At 51.3% G+C, this 14414-nt stretch overlaps 1 protein-coding gene across 3 annotated transcripts; it reads right to left on the reverse strand.

Moving 5' to 3' along the window:
- Positions 1–4096: 4096 nt before the first annotated feature.
- ACTR1B (actin related protein 1B) lies at positions 4097–12615 on the reverse strand. 3 transcript variants are annotated; one of them, XM_016142982.2, is made up of 11 exons: positions 11041–11178; positions 10456–10520; positions 9225–9300; positions 8085–8210; positions 7639–7763; positions 7187–7403; positions 6961–7053; positions 6696–6870; positions 5604–5665; positions 5329–5369; positions 4097–5150 (listed from the first exon to the last, which is right to left on the reverse strand). In XM_016142982.2, the coding sequence occupies exons 1-11, from the start codon at positions 11176–11178 to the stop codon at positions 5048–5050; spliced, it is 1221 nt and encodes a 406-aa protein (XP_015998468.1). In that variant the 3' UTR covers positions 4097–5047. The 3 variants fall into 3 exon arrangements, with proteins under 3 accessions (XP_015998468.1, XP_036080589.1, XP_015998469.1); XM_016142983.2 differs by lacking the exon at positions 11041–11178 and adding an exon at positions 12416–12615 and having other exon boundaries at positions 5048–5150; XM_036224696.1 differs by lacking the exon at positions 8085–8210 and having other exon boundaries at positions 11041–11251.
- Between the last annotated feature and the right edge of the window lie 1799 nt (positions 12616–14414).

Below are 14414 nucleotides of genomic sequence, written 5' to 3' on the forward strand. Positions count from 1 at the left end.
GTTCTCTATGTTACATCTACAAGACAGATACAATGGTGAGGTTTCAGAAGTAGTAATATATATATATAAAGAGCCTGGCAGATGATAGGTCCTCAGTATTGTTATAAAGACAGAGCAAACTTGTGGGACTTTTGTGGGGAAGTCTTGAGGGACCCAAGTTCAAAGTACTGTTCATGGGGATACCATCAGCAAAATCCAGAATATGGGAGAATCCTAGAAACCAATGACTAGAAGGAGAAAAAAAGCTAAGAAGAACCTATAGAATGAAATGGATGTAAGGGAGATAGCAAGCAAGAGCAATGTGTGAGCCTTGGTTGGATCTTAAAACAACTGTAAAGAAAAATTCGAGTAATTCGAATTTCGGATATTTGATGTTTAAGGATTTATTGTTTTTAGGTGTGTTAATGGAATTTTTTATGCTTTAGAGATACATACTGTGATACTTAGGGGTAAAATATGCCTAGGATTACATCTAAAACTGGTAAGGGGAAGAGAGTGGTTTGGTATGTGATTTGTCCCTTGTAGCCAGGCATGTGAGGGGTTATTGTTCTTTCTGCTTTTGTGTGTGTTTGAACTATAGTAAAACAGCACCAGAAAAAGAAAGTTGGAGAGATTAATAAACAACCCAATTTAGCCACTTTATATTTGTAACACCTTGGACAATTAAGTTCTCAAAAACTATGCTGATCTATAAAATGGAAATAGTACCTTTCCATTTTGTGTTGGGATTAACCACAGGGGTCCTTTAGTTAAGTGTCTCACAAAATTGATTCAAACTAGATCTTTCACTTGAACTGTTGATAAGAGTGTCTAAGAGAAAAGCCCCTTTGCCCCAGGCTTGCACTGTCTCCTCTTAAGATATAGTGAAAACTGTTGTTTCCTTACTGTCAGTTACTCTCAATTGTTTCCAGGAAATGCCCAAGCATTTATCTGCCATTCAAGGCCCTTTCGTTTTGGAAGGAAAACACTTTGCCTACCTACCTCAATGATATGATGCCCCATATCATTAACTGATCTGTCTTCTTTGTCTCTAAGCTCACTCTGCTGTTTTCTGTCTTTTAAAATTTTTAACCAGTTTTTCCCTAAAGAAAGAAAAATCTCCAGTATATTTCCAGACTATGGTAGGCAGAGTGTAATGGCCCCTCAAGATATGCATGTCCTGATGCCTGGAAACAATGTTAGGTGCTGTAGTAAAAAGATTATCACAGTGACAGATGGAATGCAGGTGGCCAGTCACCTGACCTTAAAGAGATTCTTTGGGTGGCCTAACAATCACAAGGGCAGCAGAAGTCAGAGGGGGATGTGACTGAAAAAAAATGGTCAGAGATGCCGTGCTACTGGTTTGAAGATGGAAGAAGGAAGAAGGGGCCACAGGCCAAGAAATGCAGGCAGCCTCTGGAAGCGGGCAAAGGAAAGAATACAACTTTCCTGTAGTCTCCAGAAAGCAATGTAGCCCTGCTGACACCTTGATTTCAGCCCAGTAAAACCCATGTCAGACTTCTGTACAACTATAATACATTTTATGTTGCTTTGAGCCATTAGTTGTGTGATTTTTTTATTGCAACAAATGCTTACTGGAATTTTACTGTAAGAACTGTCACCTCTCCACGTGTGTATCTATTCAGTTATTATCAGAGTAGATAACTATTCTATGGCTTTCGATGCATTACAGATTTGACTGCTCGGCGCTCCTAGAGTTGGCTCCTGTGTCCTTTAGACAAGCTCCTTTCGTTTTTGAGTATGTTGTTCCAGGTTCATTTTATACTCTCTCAGTCTCAGATATTTCTCCAAGGAGCTTTGTGATTCCTTTTATCAAAAAATGATATTTAGAAACCAAGATCTGGACACCATGTGCTCATTGCCACTGGGGTGTCAGTGCCTCTAGGCCCTTTGAGCCTACAAGGCTGGGAAACATACAAGTATCCCTAACCCTGGTGCTCACACACACATGCATGCTTACTTTAGTATCTATCTGAATGTATATTGACTGAGTCCATACCTCCACTCCCAACCCAACTGAAGCTTCAGGCTAGCCTCACCACCTACCTCCTCATCTATAGCTTTGCTCTAGCAGTGAGAAGCTAGGCAGGGCCAGAGCTCTACCACAGTGTCCCTGCTGGGAGAGGGAGTAGGGAGGATGCTGCACTGTGCTTGGCTTAAAGCGATGGTCCCCAACCTTTTCAGCATCAGAGACTGGTACTCCTGTGAGAATCTAACACCTGTGGAGCTGAGGCAGTGATGCTAGTGCATGGAGTGGTTGCAAATCCAGATGAAGGTTGGTCGCCTGTTCACTTCCTGCTGTGTGGCCCAATTCCTAACAGGCCACAGACTGGTAATGGTCTGCGGCCTGGTGGTGGAGGACCCTTGGCTTAAAGGATGGGATCTCGCCAGACGTGGAAAGGTCATTTCCAGCAGAGGAACAGCATGACTATAGGCTGGCAGACAAGGCAGGGTGTTAACGATAAGCCTAAAACAAGGGATGGATCCCAAAGGGCCTGCATTAAATGCAATGTATAGTTCATGAAGGTGATTTCAGCAGGCAGTGGAGGACCGCATGACATTTGGATTAGGAAGCAGCAGAATCAAGGCTACCTGGCTTTAGACCAAAGAGCATATGGACATGGTGGAGAGGAGAATGGAGAGCTGTAGTTCTGAGCCAGGGTAGCAGTGGCCATCAAGGACAAGAAGTGATGGGCAGGGAAGGTATTACAGAAAGAACCAACACAACTAGACAACTGGCAGAATGTGGGGGTAAGGAAAAGGTAGGATTTTAAAAGTAAGAGGAATTTAACTTGGGAGAAGGTTCTTGAGGGCAGAGCAACCTGAAATCACAGCCAGAAAATGTCATCACAACAATTTCATAGCCAATAGCCTTCATTGATGTAGATAAACTTCACTTAAAAATATTGACAAATGCAGCAATGTGAACATGCAGTTTACAACACAACAGAATGAGAACCCCAAACAAGGATCCTCTGTAAATTGTTTCCCCCTTGAGGGCAGGTACAAGCTTAGCTGCTCTGTGAGCATAGGCCCCCCAAATACCCTGTGAAGGCAGGCCTGACAGTATCTCCCCTCCTACTCGATCTTAGTTCTGGGTGCTCCCTCAGCCCCACCAACTCTGACTGCCTTTGACACACAACTTTGATCATTATTCTCCCATGGTCAGCCCAGAACACAGCTAAGAACCCTCAAGTTCCCCACATGCTGGCCCTAACCTCCTTTTTTGGCGTATCTTGCATTCTAGCCAGAGATCACTTTCCCTTCCCTGATGACTTGGCATCACTTGGGGCCTCCTGTCCTGCCCCACCAGTCCCAGATGTCTCCTTGAGCTCTTACCTCTACCTGGAACACCCTCCTAGACCTCTACAAGCTAGCCCAACCCACCTGCTGGGTGAGATGTCCTTCCCCTAACCCCCCCCAATTCTACTAAAGCAATGTTTATCTTCTGATCGGTATGTTTCGGGGGGCAAAGATGTCTTGCTTACCATTGGTCCCAAATACATGGCATCCTCCTGGACATACTGTAGGCATTCAGGCTCATGGTGAGGGAAGCAAAAGGCAGACACTCTCCAGACTCATTTCTCAGTGATCCCTCTGCTTTCACTGCCCTTTCTATCCTCAGCTTCTACCTTCAGAGTCCAGCTCATTGACACAGCCTTCGCCAATCTCCCCCATCACTCTTTCCCAACTTGTCTTAACTCAGCCTGCATCACTGTTGGCCTGCACCCCCTCCCCGCCCCTGTGTGAAGGGGGCAGCAGATGTGTTCAGAGAGAATAGGTGAGGACACCGAAGCATCAATCCCCAGCCTCACCTGCCAGGGGCCCATCCCAGGAACAAAGCAAAGGAAGCCTGCTTTGTTCTCTGCTTCTCCTGGAGGACTGCAGCAAGTGGGTAATGAGGCTGGGGAATTCTGCCACCAGGGTAACAGCCCAGCCTCCTGGGTCCTCCTGTGTGTGGTTGCCCCACCAACCACTGAAACCCTCAGGCTTCTCACAGCCAGCATAATGCTGTGTTCTTGCTGGTCCTTTCTCTCAAAATCCCCAGGGACAGGTAAGCAAACAACAGCACAAGAACCACAAGAAAGCAGAGCCATACATAGGACCTTGTCGATAATTATTACTATAATGATTTTTACAAAAAAGTTTTCTTCAGGCAACTGTGTTAAATTATTGTACCTATCTGGGAGGGGGAGGGGCCCTGGCCCAGGGTATCGACCTTCTCAGTGGGTGAGATGGGAGAGGAGATCTGCCCTCTCACCCCTCTGGGTCTGACTCTCGACAAGGGAAGACCACTAACGCTTGCCCAGGGTAAAGGACAGGCGAGCAGCAAGGCAGTGAAGCACTGTGAAGGGGACTCCGCAGTAGATTGGCTGTCTAAACCGCAAGCATCCGCTGCCCTGGCTCCAGGGGGTGCAACTCTGTGCCAGACCCCCTCACTGGGGACAGCAGACTGCTCAGTACTCAGCCTGCACCAAGACATCCACTCAGGAAGATGAGGGGGACAGTGTACGAGGCCAGTTATGCCAGGAGTGGCTGGCCCTCTGTGCTACTCTGTCAGGTCAGGAAGACGAGATAGCATGAAAAGCAAGGATGCACCAGTGGGGAGCTGCTGGACATCTCCATCCCACTCCCCAAGGCTAATTACACAGGCATCCTGGTGCCCTGGTCCTGGGAGGGGCCTTGTCAGAGGAAATGGGGGGCATTTGGAGGTCTGGCCTTGGAGCCTGGGGAAGCAGCCTCAAGGATCAAAGCCAGAAATGGTAGCCCTAATTGGCCCTGCCAAGGGGACACCCAGAACTACCTATGGCTGGGCACATCAATGTCTATGTTTCAGCTCAAGACCCCCTTTCATGCAGCTAAACGTTACTGTGTGCGCGTGTGTGTGCAAAGGGGAGGGCTGCAGGGAAGACGCTGCACTGCCTTCCCAGGGTTCAGGGCACACAGGGAACACTGGGCCTGGTGTGTGTGGGCCCAGACCAGACAGGGTTGAGGCTCTGGCCCCTTTCTTCCCACTCGCCCAGCACACCGCCTTTCTCCTTGGGCGCTAGAAGGTTTTACGATGAATAGCACGGGCGCCATCCTCCTCGTACTCCTTCTTGGAGACCCACATCTTCTTGAAAGTGTCCAGTGAGGCCAGGATGGAGCCACTGAGGATGAAGGGGTGGCACTCCTGTGGACCCGAGGACCAAGCCAGCCGCCTCCCTAGGTGCTCAGAGCTCTGCTCCCATCACCTGGTGGGAAGCCCACCCACCTCCCCTGGAATGGGCTAGTCCTGGGAGAAGCCTCTAGGCCAAGACATCCCCCAAACCATGGGCCCCACCTCACCCAATCCATGTGGAGTACAGCCGCTCCTGGGGGGCCGAGATCTGGGGGCACAGGCAGCAATGTCATTGTCTGTCTCCATGGCACTCCCTTCCCAGCCCTGGGGCGAGTCCCGCAGGCCTGAGGCCACACAGCAAGAGCATCCGCTGGGCACAGTGGGAGCAGGTGGCAGAGAGGAGAGGCCCGGCCAGCCTGGGTGTGAGAGGCTTCCCGCCCCTCCCCACCTCGGGTCATGGCTGCCTAACATCCGCATCCCACAGCACTCCCCACAACCTCACCTTGATTTTGACATCCTTTGGTGCAAGCTTCTTCACTTCACTTAGTAATCGGTCCCCAAAGCCTGTGAACACAGGCTGGCTGAGCCTGGGGTCCACCTCCAGCCCTCTGAGCATTAGCTTCCCTGTACCTAACCTGGCTGCCTCCCTCCTCTCAGTGGTTCTTGCCAGGATTAAGGTTAGGGGCAAGCCACCCCAAGGGTGGGAAGACCCAGCACTGTACCTGCAGGGGGGTCTAGCTTCCAAAGAGAAATGAGATGAGATGGAACCATAACTCACATGGCTCTGCTGGCCCCCACACTCTATTCTCTAGCAGACAAACCCACCAGAAGCAAAGTCAAAGGCAAATAACAAATCAGGGGAAAAAGTCGACCACCCTGCCCTTCAGATGGGCCAAGGCCACACAGCATCAGGCGATTGTGTGGGGACTCATGTTGTAACTGGTGGGGTACAGGCTCTCAGGAGGGAAGCTCTGGCACGATGCACCAAGAAACAAAGGCACTTGCGCCCCAAGTTGGCCACTCTACCCTGGGTCTACGCTTCAGGTGTATTCTTACAATGTGAAGTGACAGAGCAGGGTGGTGCCCACTGAGCGTCTTTGTGATTAGAAATGACTGCAGCTCCTTCAAAGGCCATCAGGATAATGGCTAAATGGCACGTCTGTTTGGTGACACATCACACAGCCATATAAAAGAATTTACACAGGTAGGAAAAGACCTTCCAGATATGGCATCAAGTGACCCATATGTGGTCAGGACCTGGAGTAAGCTATAGTTCATGTTGGGGTGTGCACTTGAGTCTACATGCAGGAGGTGGCTGACAGCTGTCTGAGAAACCAACAACTCCTGTGTGGAGGGAAGGGGTGACCAGGACAACTGGGAGGCAGACTTCATCTAACATAGTTCAGACCTCATGTAAACTTATCACCTATTTACAAAGTAAATAAAATAAAATTTAACTTTAAAAAGTGCTCACTCAACACCAGAAAGCCAACAGGAATCAGGCTGAGTTCCAGGCTGTGGGTGGCAGGATGCAGGTGAGGGTCCAGTTACCCTTGGCTTCCAGAGTCCCACCACCACCTCTAAACCAGGGTACCTTTGAACAGTGTGGAGCCGCCCGAAAGCACAATGTTGGCGAACAGCATTCGGCGGAGGTCCAGGTCGGACTTGTGGATGGCAAAGGCCAGTACCTCGTGGAGCCCTTCACTCTCGTCCCCTATCAGGTCTGGCTGGAACAGCAACTCAGGGGCCCGGAATCGTGCTGGCCCCACCTTTGGACCACAAAATTGAGGTAGATGGGCCTCCTCTTCCTCTAGGTCCTAGTGGTACCACTGCCACCCAGGGCCAGGCCTATGACTTACGTCGAGTGTGCTGCCATCCGGCAAAGTATACTGCACCTTCTCTGTCTCCAGAGCCTCATCCTTCTGTGGGTTGATGGACAGGTAGCAGGCCCGCTGTGGGGGGCAGGGACACACCCTCAGAAGGCCATGACCTGGACACCCACCCCCAGGGCTTGAAATCACTCCTTGGTCCTGCCACCCTCCACTCCCTCTCCAGGTAATACCCTTGCCCTTCGGCCCTTGTCACCTCTTTGATGGTTCGGACAACCTCAAACTCAGCTGAGGTGTGAAAGTCGATGCCTTCCTTGCGCAGCAGCAGTCGGAAATAGCGGGAGACATCACGGCCGGCAATATCCACCCGCATGATGGAATGCGGCATGGCAAAGCCCTCGTAGATGGGAACAGCATGGGTAACCCCATCCCCTGAATCTAAGACCACTCCTGTTGTGCGTCCTGTTGCATACCTGTCAGCAGGTCAGCATCCCTTCACCTTAGCTAGTAAGGCCTGGGGACGTCCCACCCCTGGAAGGGACCCTTGGACAACTACAGGATCTTGTCTGAAAAAAGGACATGAGGAACTCCCTAAAGGAACAGTTAAGTGTGTATGCGTGGGGGGGCTTTTTCTGCAGAGTAGTCAGACACCTGGTCATCTTGAGCAGGATGACCCCAGGGAGGACGGAGACTCTGGGGACCACTTACAGGCTGAGCACGGCCTGCATGGAGATAAACAGGGCTGGCACATTGAAGGTCTCAAAAAACACCTCTGCTGCCTTCTCCCGGTTCTTACTTGGGTTGAGTGGGGCTTCCGTTAGAAGGACAGGATGCTGCAAGAGATGGCAAAGTCATGGGCGTGTGGGGCCCTAAATGGATCTCTCTACGGAGCTACCCTATGAGCACCATGGTTGTAGCCACTGTCCTTCCTGAGGGCTCTGTCATCTGCTGGCATCTAGTCCTGCAAAGAGCCAGCTCTTTCTGGAAGGTTCTGCTTGGTCGGCCCTGACTACTATCCCCAGATCCACACACAGTTAAGAGGCAGCAGGCCTTGTCAAAATGCAGGTGATGTGGGAGGCCGGCCTGGAGGGGAGCTGCAGGGAGGGGGCACAGTGAGGGGGTTCAGAGCCCTGGGGAGGGTCTGGCCACCACACCTCCTCAGAGAAGGTCTGCAGCTGGTCCTTGGAGTAGACGTACTGCCAGATGCGCTCCATGTCATTCCAGTCCCGCACAACGCCATGCTCCATGGGGTGGCGCAGGGCCAGAAGCCCCCGGTGCTCCTATGGGGGAAGGCCAGCGCAGCTCTGAGTTCCTCTCCTGCCTTGCTTTGGCCCCCATGGAATCTGCCCTTCACCTGCCTCTAGCAGGATCACTGCTGCTCACTACGTGTCCCCAACACCCTATGGCAGGTCCCAAATTCAGTGTAGGCTCAACTGTCTGGCAATATCTCAGGCTCTAAGAGGCCAGCCAGCCTCAACTGGCCAGGGACCAGGGAGGGTGGCAACATATTCCCTCCCTCCCCCAGCCATGCTTCTCTACATTCACTGCCAGCATGTTCTCCCTTTCTCTCCCCACACGTGGCCCAGATCACAATTTGCCATTCACAGTTACTGCTCATCAGAGCCAGGAGCCTCCTCGTGGCTGACCCTGTACTATTCCCTCCTGTAGTCACCTGTTACCAACTCTTCCCAGCTTCCCAGCCAGTGCTCACGGACCTGCCCTTTGATGTCCCCCCACAACGTGCTCTTACTTGCCAAGCACCATTTGGCCTCTCTCACCCACAGCTGTGGCTCCTATGACCCATCTCTTGGCCCTAGCTGCACCCCCAGCTCAGCTCCACAGATCCTAGCCCCCCATGCCATGTTCCCTAGGTGCCTAAACTGCACTTGCTGCTATTCCCCCACCTCACATTCACTCCTCCTGAGGGACTCCTACAGCTGCGTGGCTCTGGCAGGTCACCATAGCTGGGCACAAGAGGTGGCCCTATGGCTCTCGTTTGCATAGGTTATAAAGTCCAGGTGATTCAGGCTCTCAAGTCACTTTGTAATCAGCTCTTTCCTCTGCAGCTTCCAAGAGCATGAAGTGGTCTAACTGTGCCCCACCCCCTCCAACCGCCACCATAGCACAGGCCAGAGTTCCTCCCAGGTGGAGCCCAGAGAGCCCAGGAGGGCACTGTGCACACAGCCCCGAGAACAGAGCCCTGGAGGCCACCACAGCAAGCTCTGCTCCCCACCAATGCTCCTGGGACTATGAGGACCCCACACCTAGGTCAAGGCAGACTCCATAGGTGTTACCTCTGCTTTTGGTCCCATGAAGAGGTCCCCCTCCAAGGCTCCAGCCATCACCCGCATGTGCTTAGGGCGCCCGACACTACAAAGACAGGTCAAGTCAGTGGGGGTGGGCAGGGCTGCGGCAGAGCCCAGCTCCAGGGGCCAAGAGTGCTGTCCTCCAAAGCCTCACATGTGGCCATGGGCAAAGATCAGAGCCCAGGCCCATGGCACATGGGGCTACAGGGCAGAACTTGGTAAGACAGAAAGCTTAGGGTCAGAAGAAAAGGTGTCCCTCCCACCATCCTCCCTCCGCCAGGGCTCAGAGCCATGTCAGGAATCAGCTTTGGCAGTCAGTGACTCAGCCCACACTCTGCTTTCAGGAAGGCAGGGCTGTGGCCATGGCTGCAGACTGAGGATAGCCTAGGAAGCCAAGTGGTGGCCCCTGTGCACCCTTCTCTTACTGAGCCATCCTGCCCCTTCCCACTGACAGGGCTTCCAGAACAGATTCTGAAATTCCACCCAGCTCCCCTGCACAGCATTGGCACGCCCAAGTGGGGTTCAGAAAGGAGAGCTGGAGCCTTATGAGGGCTCTATGCTGTCTCATCCCCACACCAGGCCTGGGGTCTTGGCATAGCCGGCCACTTCAGGGGCCTCAGGACTCCCTCCCACCTTAGGCCAACCACTCTAAAGCCTCCAGGATTTGTGAGGTGATGCTTCAGAGAGAAAACTTCCCAGAGGGCTAGAATGGCCAAAGATCCACCCCAGGCCTCCTCTGGGCTTGACTTCCTCTGACTTCTGCCATCACTGGCATCATTCAGGGAAACGACCCTCCTGACTGAAATAAAATAATTTCCAGAGTCCAAAAATAAATAAGCCCCAAAGAAAACCTCTTCTGGGAAGAAGGGTTCTCTATGCACTAAGTCTCTACTCTTCCCTCTCTGAGTTCAGTTCTTTCTCCCTAAAATGTCTCTCTTTTATTCTTGCTGCTGCTACCACACCCTGTCCCCAGGGGGAATGCTGGTGGCTTTTCCTCCCTAGCTTAGGGAATTGACCAAAATCAGACTCCAAAAAGGAGGGTGGAACCCAGAGCACCTGTCTGCTCCTTCCAGAGCCCTCAACAGTGTCAGCTTTACACACCTGCTATCTTCCCTTCAGGTGGGGGCAAGGTTGGCCTGAAAGACAGTTGGGACAGAGGACCACTATTCTCCCAGGAAGCAAACAAAAGGATTAGGGCTACAGTCTGAGCAATACTTACTAGTTTGGGAAACAGTATTTGGGAATCTGGTCTCCTGCAAAGCCAGCCTTGATCACTCCCGAACCCTGCAAGATAAAACAATGTTTAGCTGCAGGCCTTCACCTCCTGATGAAGGCAGTACTCTGCATTGGAGCATACGGGCTGCCCGGCCGCAGAGGCTGGGGAAGAAGCCAAGGTCCTGCTAATAATGCAAGATTGTTTATGAGTTCACCAGGGGCTCAACACTGTGTGTGTGGGAGTGATTCTATAACCCTTCACCCAAATCTGACAATGTTTGGAGACTGGGGTCGGCGGGGAAGGTGCTACTGGCATCCACTGGGTAGAAGTCAGGGATGCTGCTAAACACCCTGCCATGCATGGGCCGGTCCCTCGCAATCGAGAATTATCCAGCCCAGAATGCCAGGAGCGAGGAGACCACGAAGCACAGTGTCCTCTGCATGGTCCAGGGTCAGGGAGGAGAGAGCCATGGAAAAGCTACCCCCGAAACCGGCTAAAAGCAACCCCTAACCATTGTTTTTCTCAACAACCCCTGGCCCCCTCGCCCCTGTAGACTGGACCACATACAGGATCCACTGGAAAAACCACCTGGTGCCTGGGGACACTGGCACATCTCCAGCGGTTTCTCCAGACTGCAGGCAAAGGAGAACTTGTCCTATTCGCTGCTCCAGCCTTGAGGTTGGACTCAGGATCTCTTTCTAGAACCCTCCCATCCAAGGAAGGCATCAGTCTCAACCCTTTTTCTTACAGATTTGCATCACAACATGGGTCTGCAGTGCAGGAACAGATATACCAAAGTTACAGAGCAGCTGAAAGCCCAGAGGGACCATGCACGTGACCCTTGGAACTGGTAAGCTTGTTAATTAGTCTAAGTAATTATTTGCCCACAAAAGGGAGGGACCTAGTCCTTTCTGCAACCTGCTAGGGCGCATCCCCAAGCCCAGTTCCCGTCTTCTTATTAAACATCCCCTGATGTGACTCAGGGAGCCCACATAGGTACTTCAAAAAAACATAGCCATTCAGGAATGACTTGGGGGTCATGTGGGAGGGAGACAGATCCCAGAAAGAGAAGGGAATCATAATCAAAAACTCCAAGGCCCACACACCAGAGGAAGATACCCAGCTAGGTCAGAGCCATAGACTCCTGCCTTTCATTTTCTTCCCATGACCAGAAATTTCTAAGGCCAGAAATCCTGAGAGGGCAGCTGTTGGCATGCTGAGCCCCAGTGGTGAAAGACAAGGACACAAGGAAGTCAGGCATCTTTCCTCTGAGACTTACAATTATACCCAACTGCTTATAGGTCTTGACTCTCTCCATGCCCTGCCTGCTGTGGCGTTTCTGCCCCACAGAGAGGGGCACCTCAGAAGAGGATCAAAGTAGTCAAGTGGCCATCCAGATGGTACTGGATTTGTGGCTGGCAGAGCTGAACATGCATTTTCCCCCAGGTCCCAGGAAAAGAGCCCAGTAGGGCCTGTCCACTCTGGATGTTTTGCTGGGGTGGGGTGGGTAGGGGGGGGGTAGGGGGAGGGGAGTAAGGGATGGGTGGGTGGTGCAGCCCCTTGGGAAGTGCTGTTGTAGAAGTCACCAGGCCAACTCTCTCCAAAAGATGAGGCCAGTAGTGTGCAAAAGGGCAAATGCTATCCCTCCTCCACCAAGGAGGGCTACCAGAGTCACAGCCCGAAAGGCGGGTAAATGGGCTGGGGTCGAAACCTGCTAAGTGACCATACTCTCAACAGGTCAGGGCCACCCGCTGTCACTCCTGCTTTCCCGAGATGCTCCTCATGGGCGGGCTGGGACATGTCTCAGGTAGGGACTCCGCGGCCCTGGGTGCGCGGGCCCGCAAGCTGAGAGCCGGCAGGCAGCGCGCGGGGGACTAGCCCAGGGGGACGAAGTTCCTCCCGGCGCCGCCGCGTGCGACCCGAAGGCAGGGCTCCCGCCCTCCCCCCGCCTGCCGGGCCTCACGTTGTCGATGACCACGGGCTGGTTGGCGATGATATCGTAGGGCTCCATGGCCGGGCCGGGCCGGGCCGGCCCTGCCCAGCAGGCGGGCGGCAGGACAGACTAGTGAACAGGCGGGCAGGTAGGAGGACTAGACCGCTGCAGCTCCAAACGCGGAGCCGCGCCCCTCCCACCCGGAGCGCGCTGCCTACGCGTGCCCGAGCTCTCTGGGGAGCGCGCCCTGCGGCCAATCATCGCTCCCATCTGTGCGAATTGACAGCACGCTCCCCCGGGCAGCTGAGGGCAAGGGGGCGGAGCCTCCGGGAGGTAGCTAGCCAATTGCGGCCTCCCGGAAAAACTGTTGGGGCGCTTCTAAGTTAGGCTGCGCAGGGTGGAAATGACGTCATGGCCCCGCTCTTAAAAGGGACGCGGGAGGAGTCCGGCCGGAGCGAGGTCGTTTGTCCAGAAGGGTGTCTGCTGAATCTCCAGCACCTGCGACCACACTCCTTCGTGGGCGCGCACTCCCGGGGGAGGCCGGCGTTGGATATTTCACCTAAAACATTTATTTACTGAACACTGAGGAGGATCCTTCCCTGTAACAATTACAATTTCGTGGTAACGGTAGCTGGCGTTTATCCAGCAGCACCTACTATGCGGAGCACTTCTACCCACTTTACATGAATTATATTAAAGCAAGCCAATAACTCTACGAGATAGTTGTATTATTATTCCCATTTTTCAGACCGTGGGCACTGAGGAGCCTTACTTACATAACGTCCCCCAGGTTATGGAGCTAGCAACAGCTGCGATTAGCGTGTGAGCAGCCTCTAGCTTCGCTGCGGTCAAGGCTGCAACAGTCTTAACTTCATTTTCTAACTGAGCTGTAATGGTTTGCTTCTATATATACCTTACCCATTAGATTGTGAGATTGAATTTGGTAAAATCGAAGAATATCATACAGAAAAGTGCTGAAATCATAGGTTTACATTCATTGAATTATTTTAATGTGGACACACTCGTGTACTTACAACTGAGCTTAAGAAACAGCATGATAAGCACCCCAGAAGCCCTCCACCCTCTAGAGGACCTGCCCCGTTCCTTCTCAGAGGTGTCCACTCTTCTGAAGTCTAACACTACAGGTTTGTTTTGCCTATTACAGAAAATGCAAATGGAATCGTAGGTATGTATTCATTTGTATCTGGTGTCTGTGCATTTGTAAAATGGCCCATGTGCAACTATTTAAAATGATAAGGCAGTTCTATATAATCTAATGTGAAACATCAGTATATATGGCTAAATCAGAGGAAAGAAGAGCAGATACAGTGTCCAGAATGTTATGTGTGAAAAGAAAGGCTCTGAAGATTATATGAGGCATCTTAAGACTCTTTAATATGGGAAAGAACCATTGCTGAATGTGAGTGAACAAAGGGAGTCTGTTTACAATATAAACTTTTGAATTGTTTTTAACTTGCTCATGTATATAATACCTTTTTCTCATTTTTTATTGTGTTAAACACATAATATACAATTTACTATCAACCATTTTTAAATGTACAGTTAGCTTAGTGGTATTAAAATCATTCATAAAGTTGTGCATCATCATCACCACCGTCCATCTCTAGAACTCTCCAGTTCATAAACTGGAACTCTATACTCATTAAACACTAACTCCCTATTCCCTTCTCCCCCAGCCATTCTACTTCCTGTTTTTATGAATTTGACTACTCTACTTCATGTAAATGGGATCATACAGTATTTGTATGTGTGTGCCTGGCTTATTTCACTTAGCATAATGTCCTCAAGGTTCATGTATGTGACAGGATTTTCTTCTTTTTAAAGGCTGAATTATATCCCATTATACATATATACCACATTTTGCTTTTCCATTCATCTGTTAATGAACCCTTGGTTTGTTTCTACATTTTGGCTATTGGAATAATGCTGCTATGAACACGGGTATACAAATACCTCTTTGAAGTCCTGCTTTCAATTCTTTAGGATATATAACGAGGTATTGGATTTC

The sequence above is a fragment of the Rousettus aegyptiacus genome, unplaced genomic scaffold (assembly GCF_014176215.1).
Source record: "Rousettus aegyptiacus isolate mRouAeg1 unplaced genomic scaffold, mRouAeg1.p scaffold_m13_p_7, whole genome shotgun sequence".
NCBI classification, from domain to species: Eukaryota; Metazoa; Chordata; class Mammalia; order Chiroptera; family Pteropodidae; genus Rousettus; species Rousettus aegyptiacus.

Excerpts from the sequence above, each read along its gene's own strand:
- ACTR1B (XM_016142982.2), bottom strand. The coding sequence starts at position 11,178 with ATGCCTTCCTTGGATGGGAGGGTTCTAGAAAGAGATCCTGAGTCCAAC. Across the intron at positions 7,054-7,186 it reads TTGTCCGAACCATCAAAGAG|CGGGCCTGCTACCTGTCCAT; the intron begins GTGACAAGGGCC and ends TGCCCCCCACAG. Across the intron at positions 5,666-6,695 it reads CGGCTCCACACTGTTCAAAG|GCTTTGGGGACCGATTACTA; the intron begins GTACCCTGGTTT and ends CTGTGTTCACAG.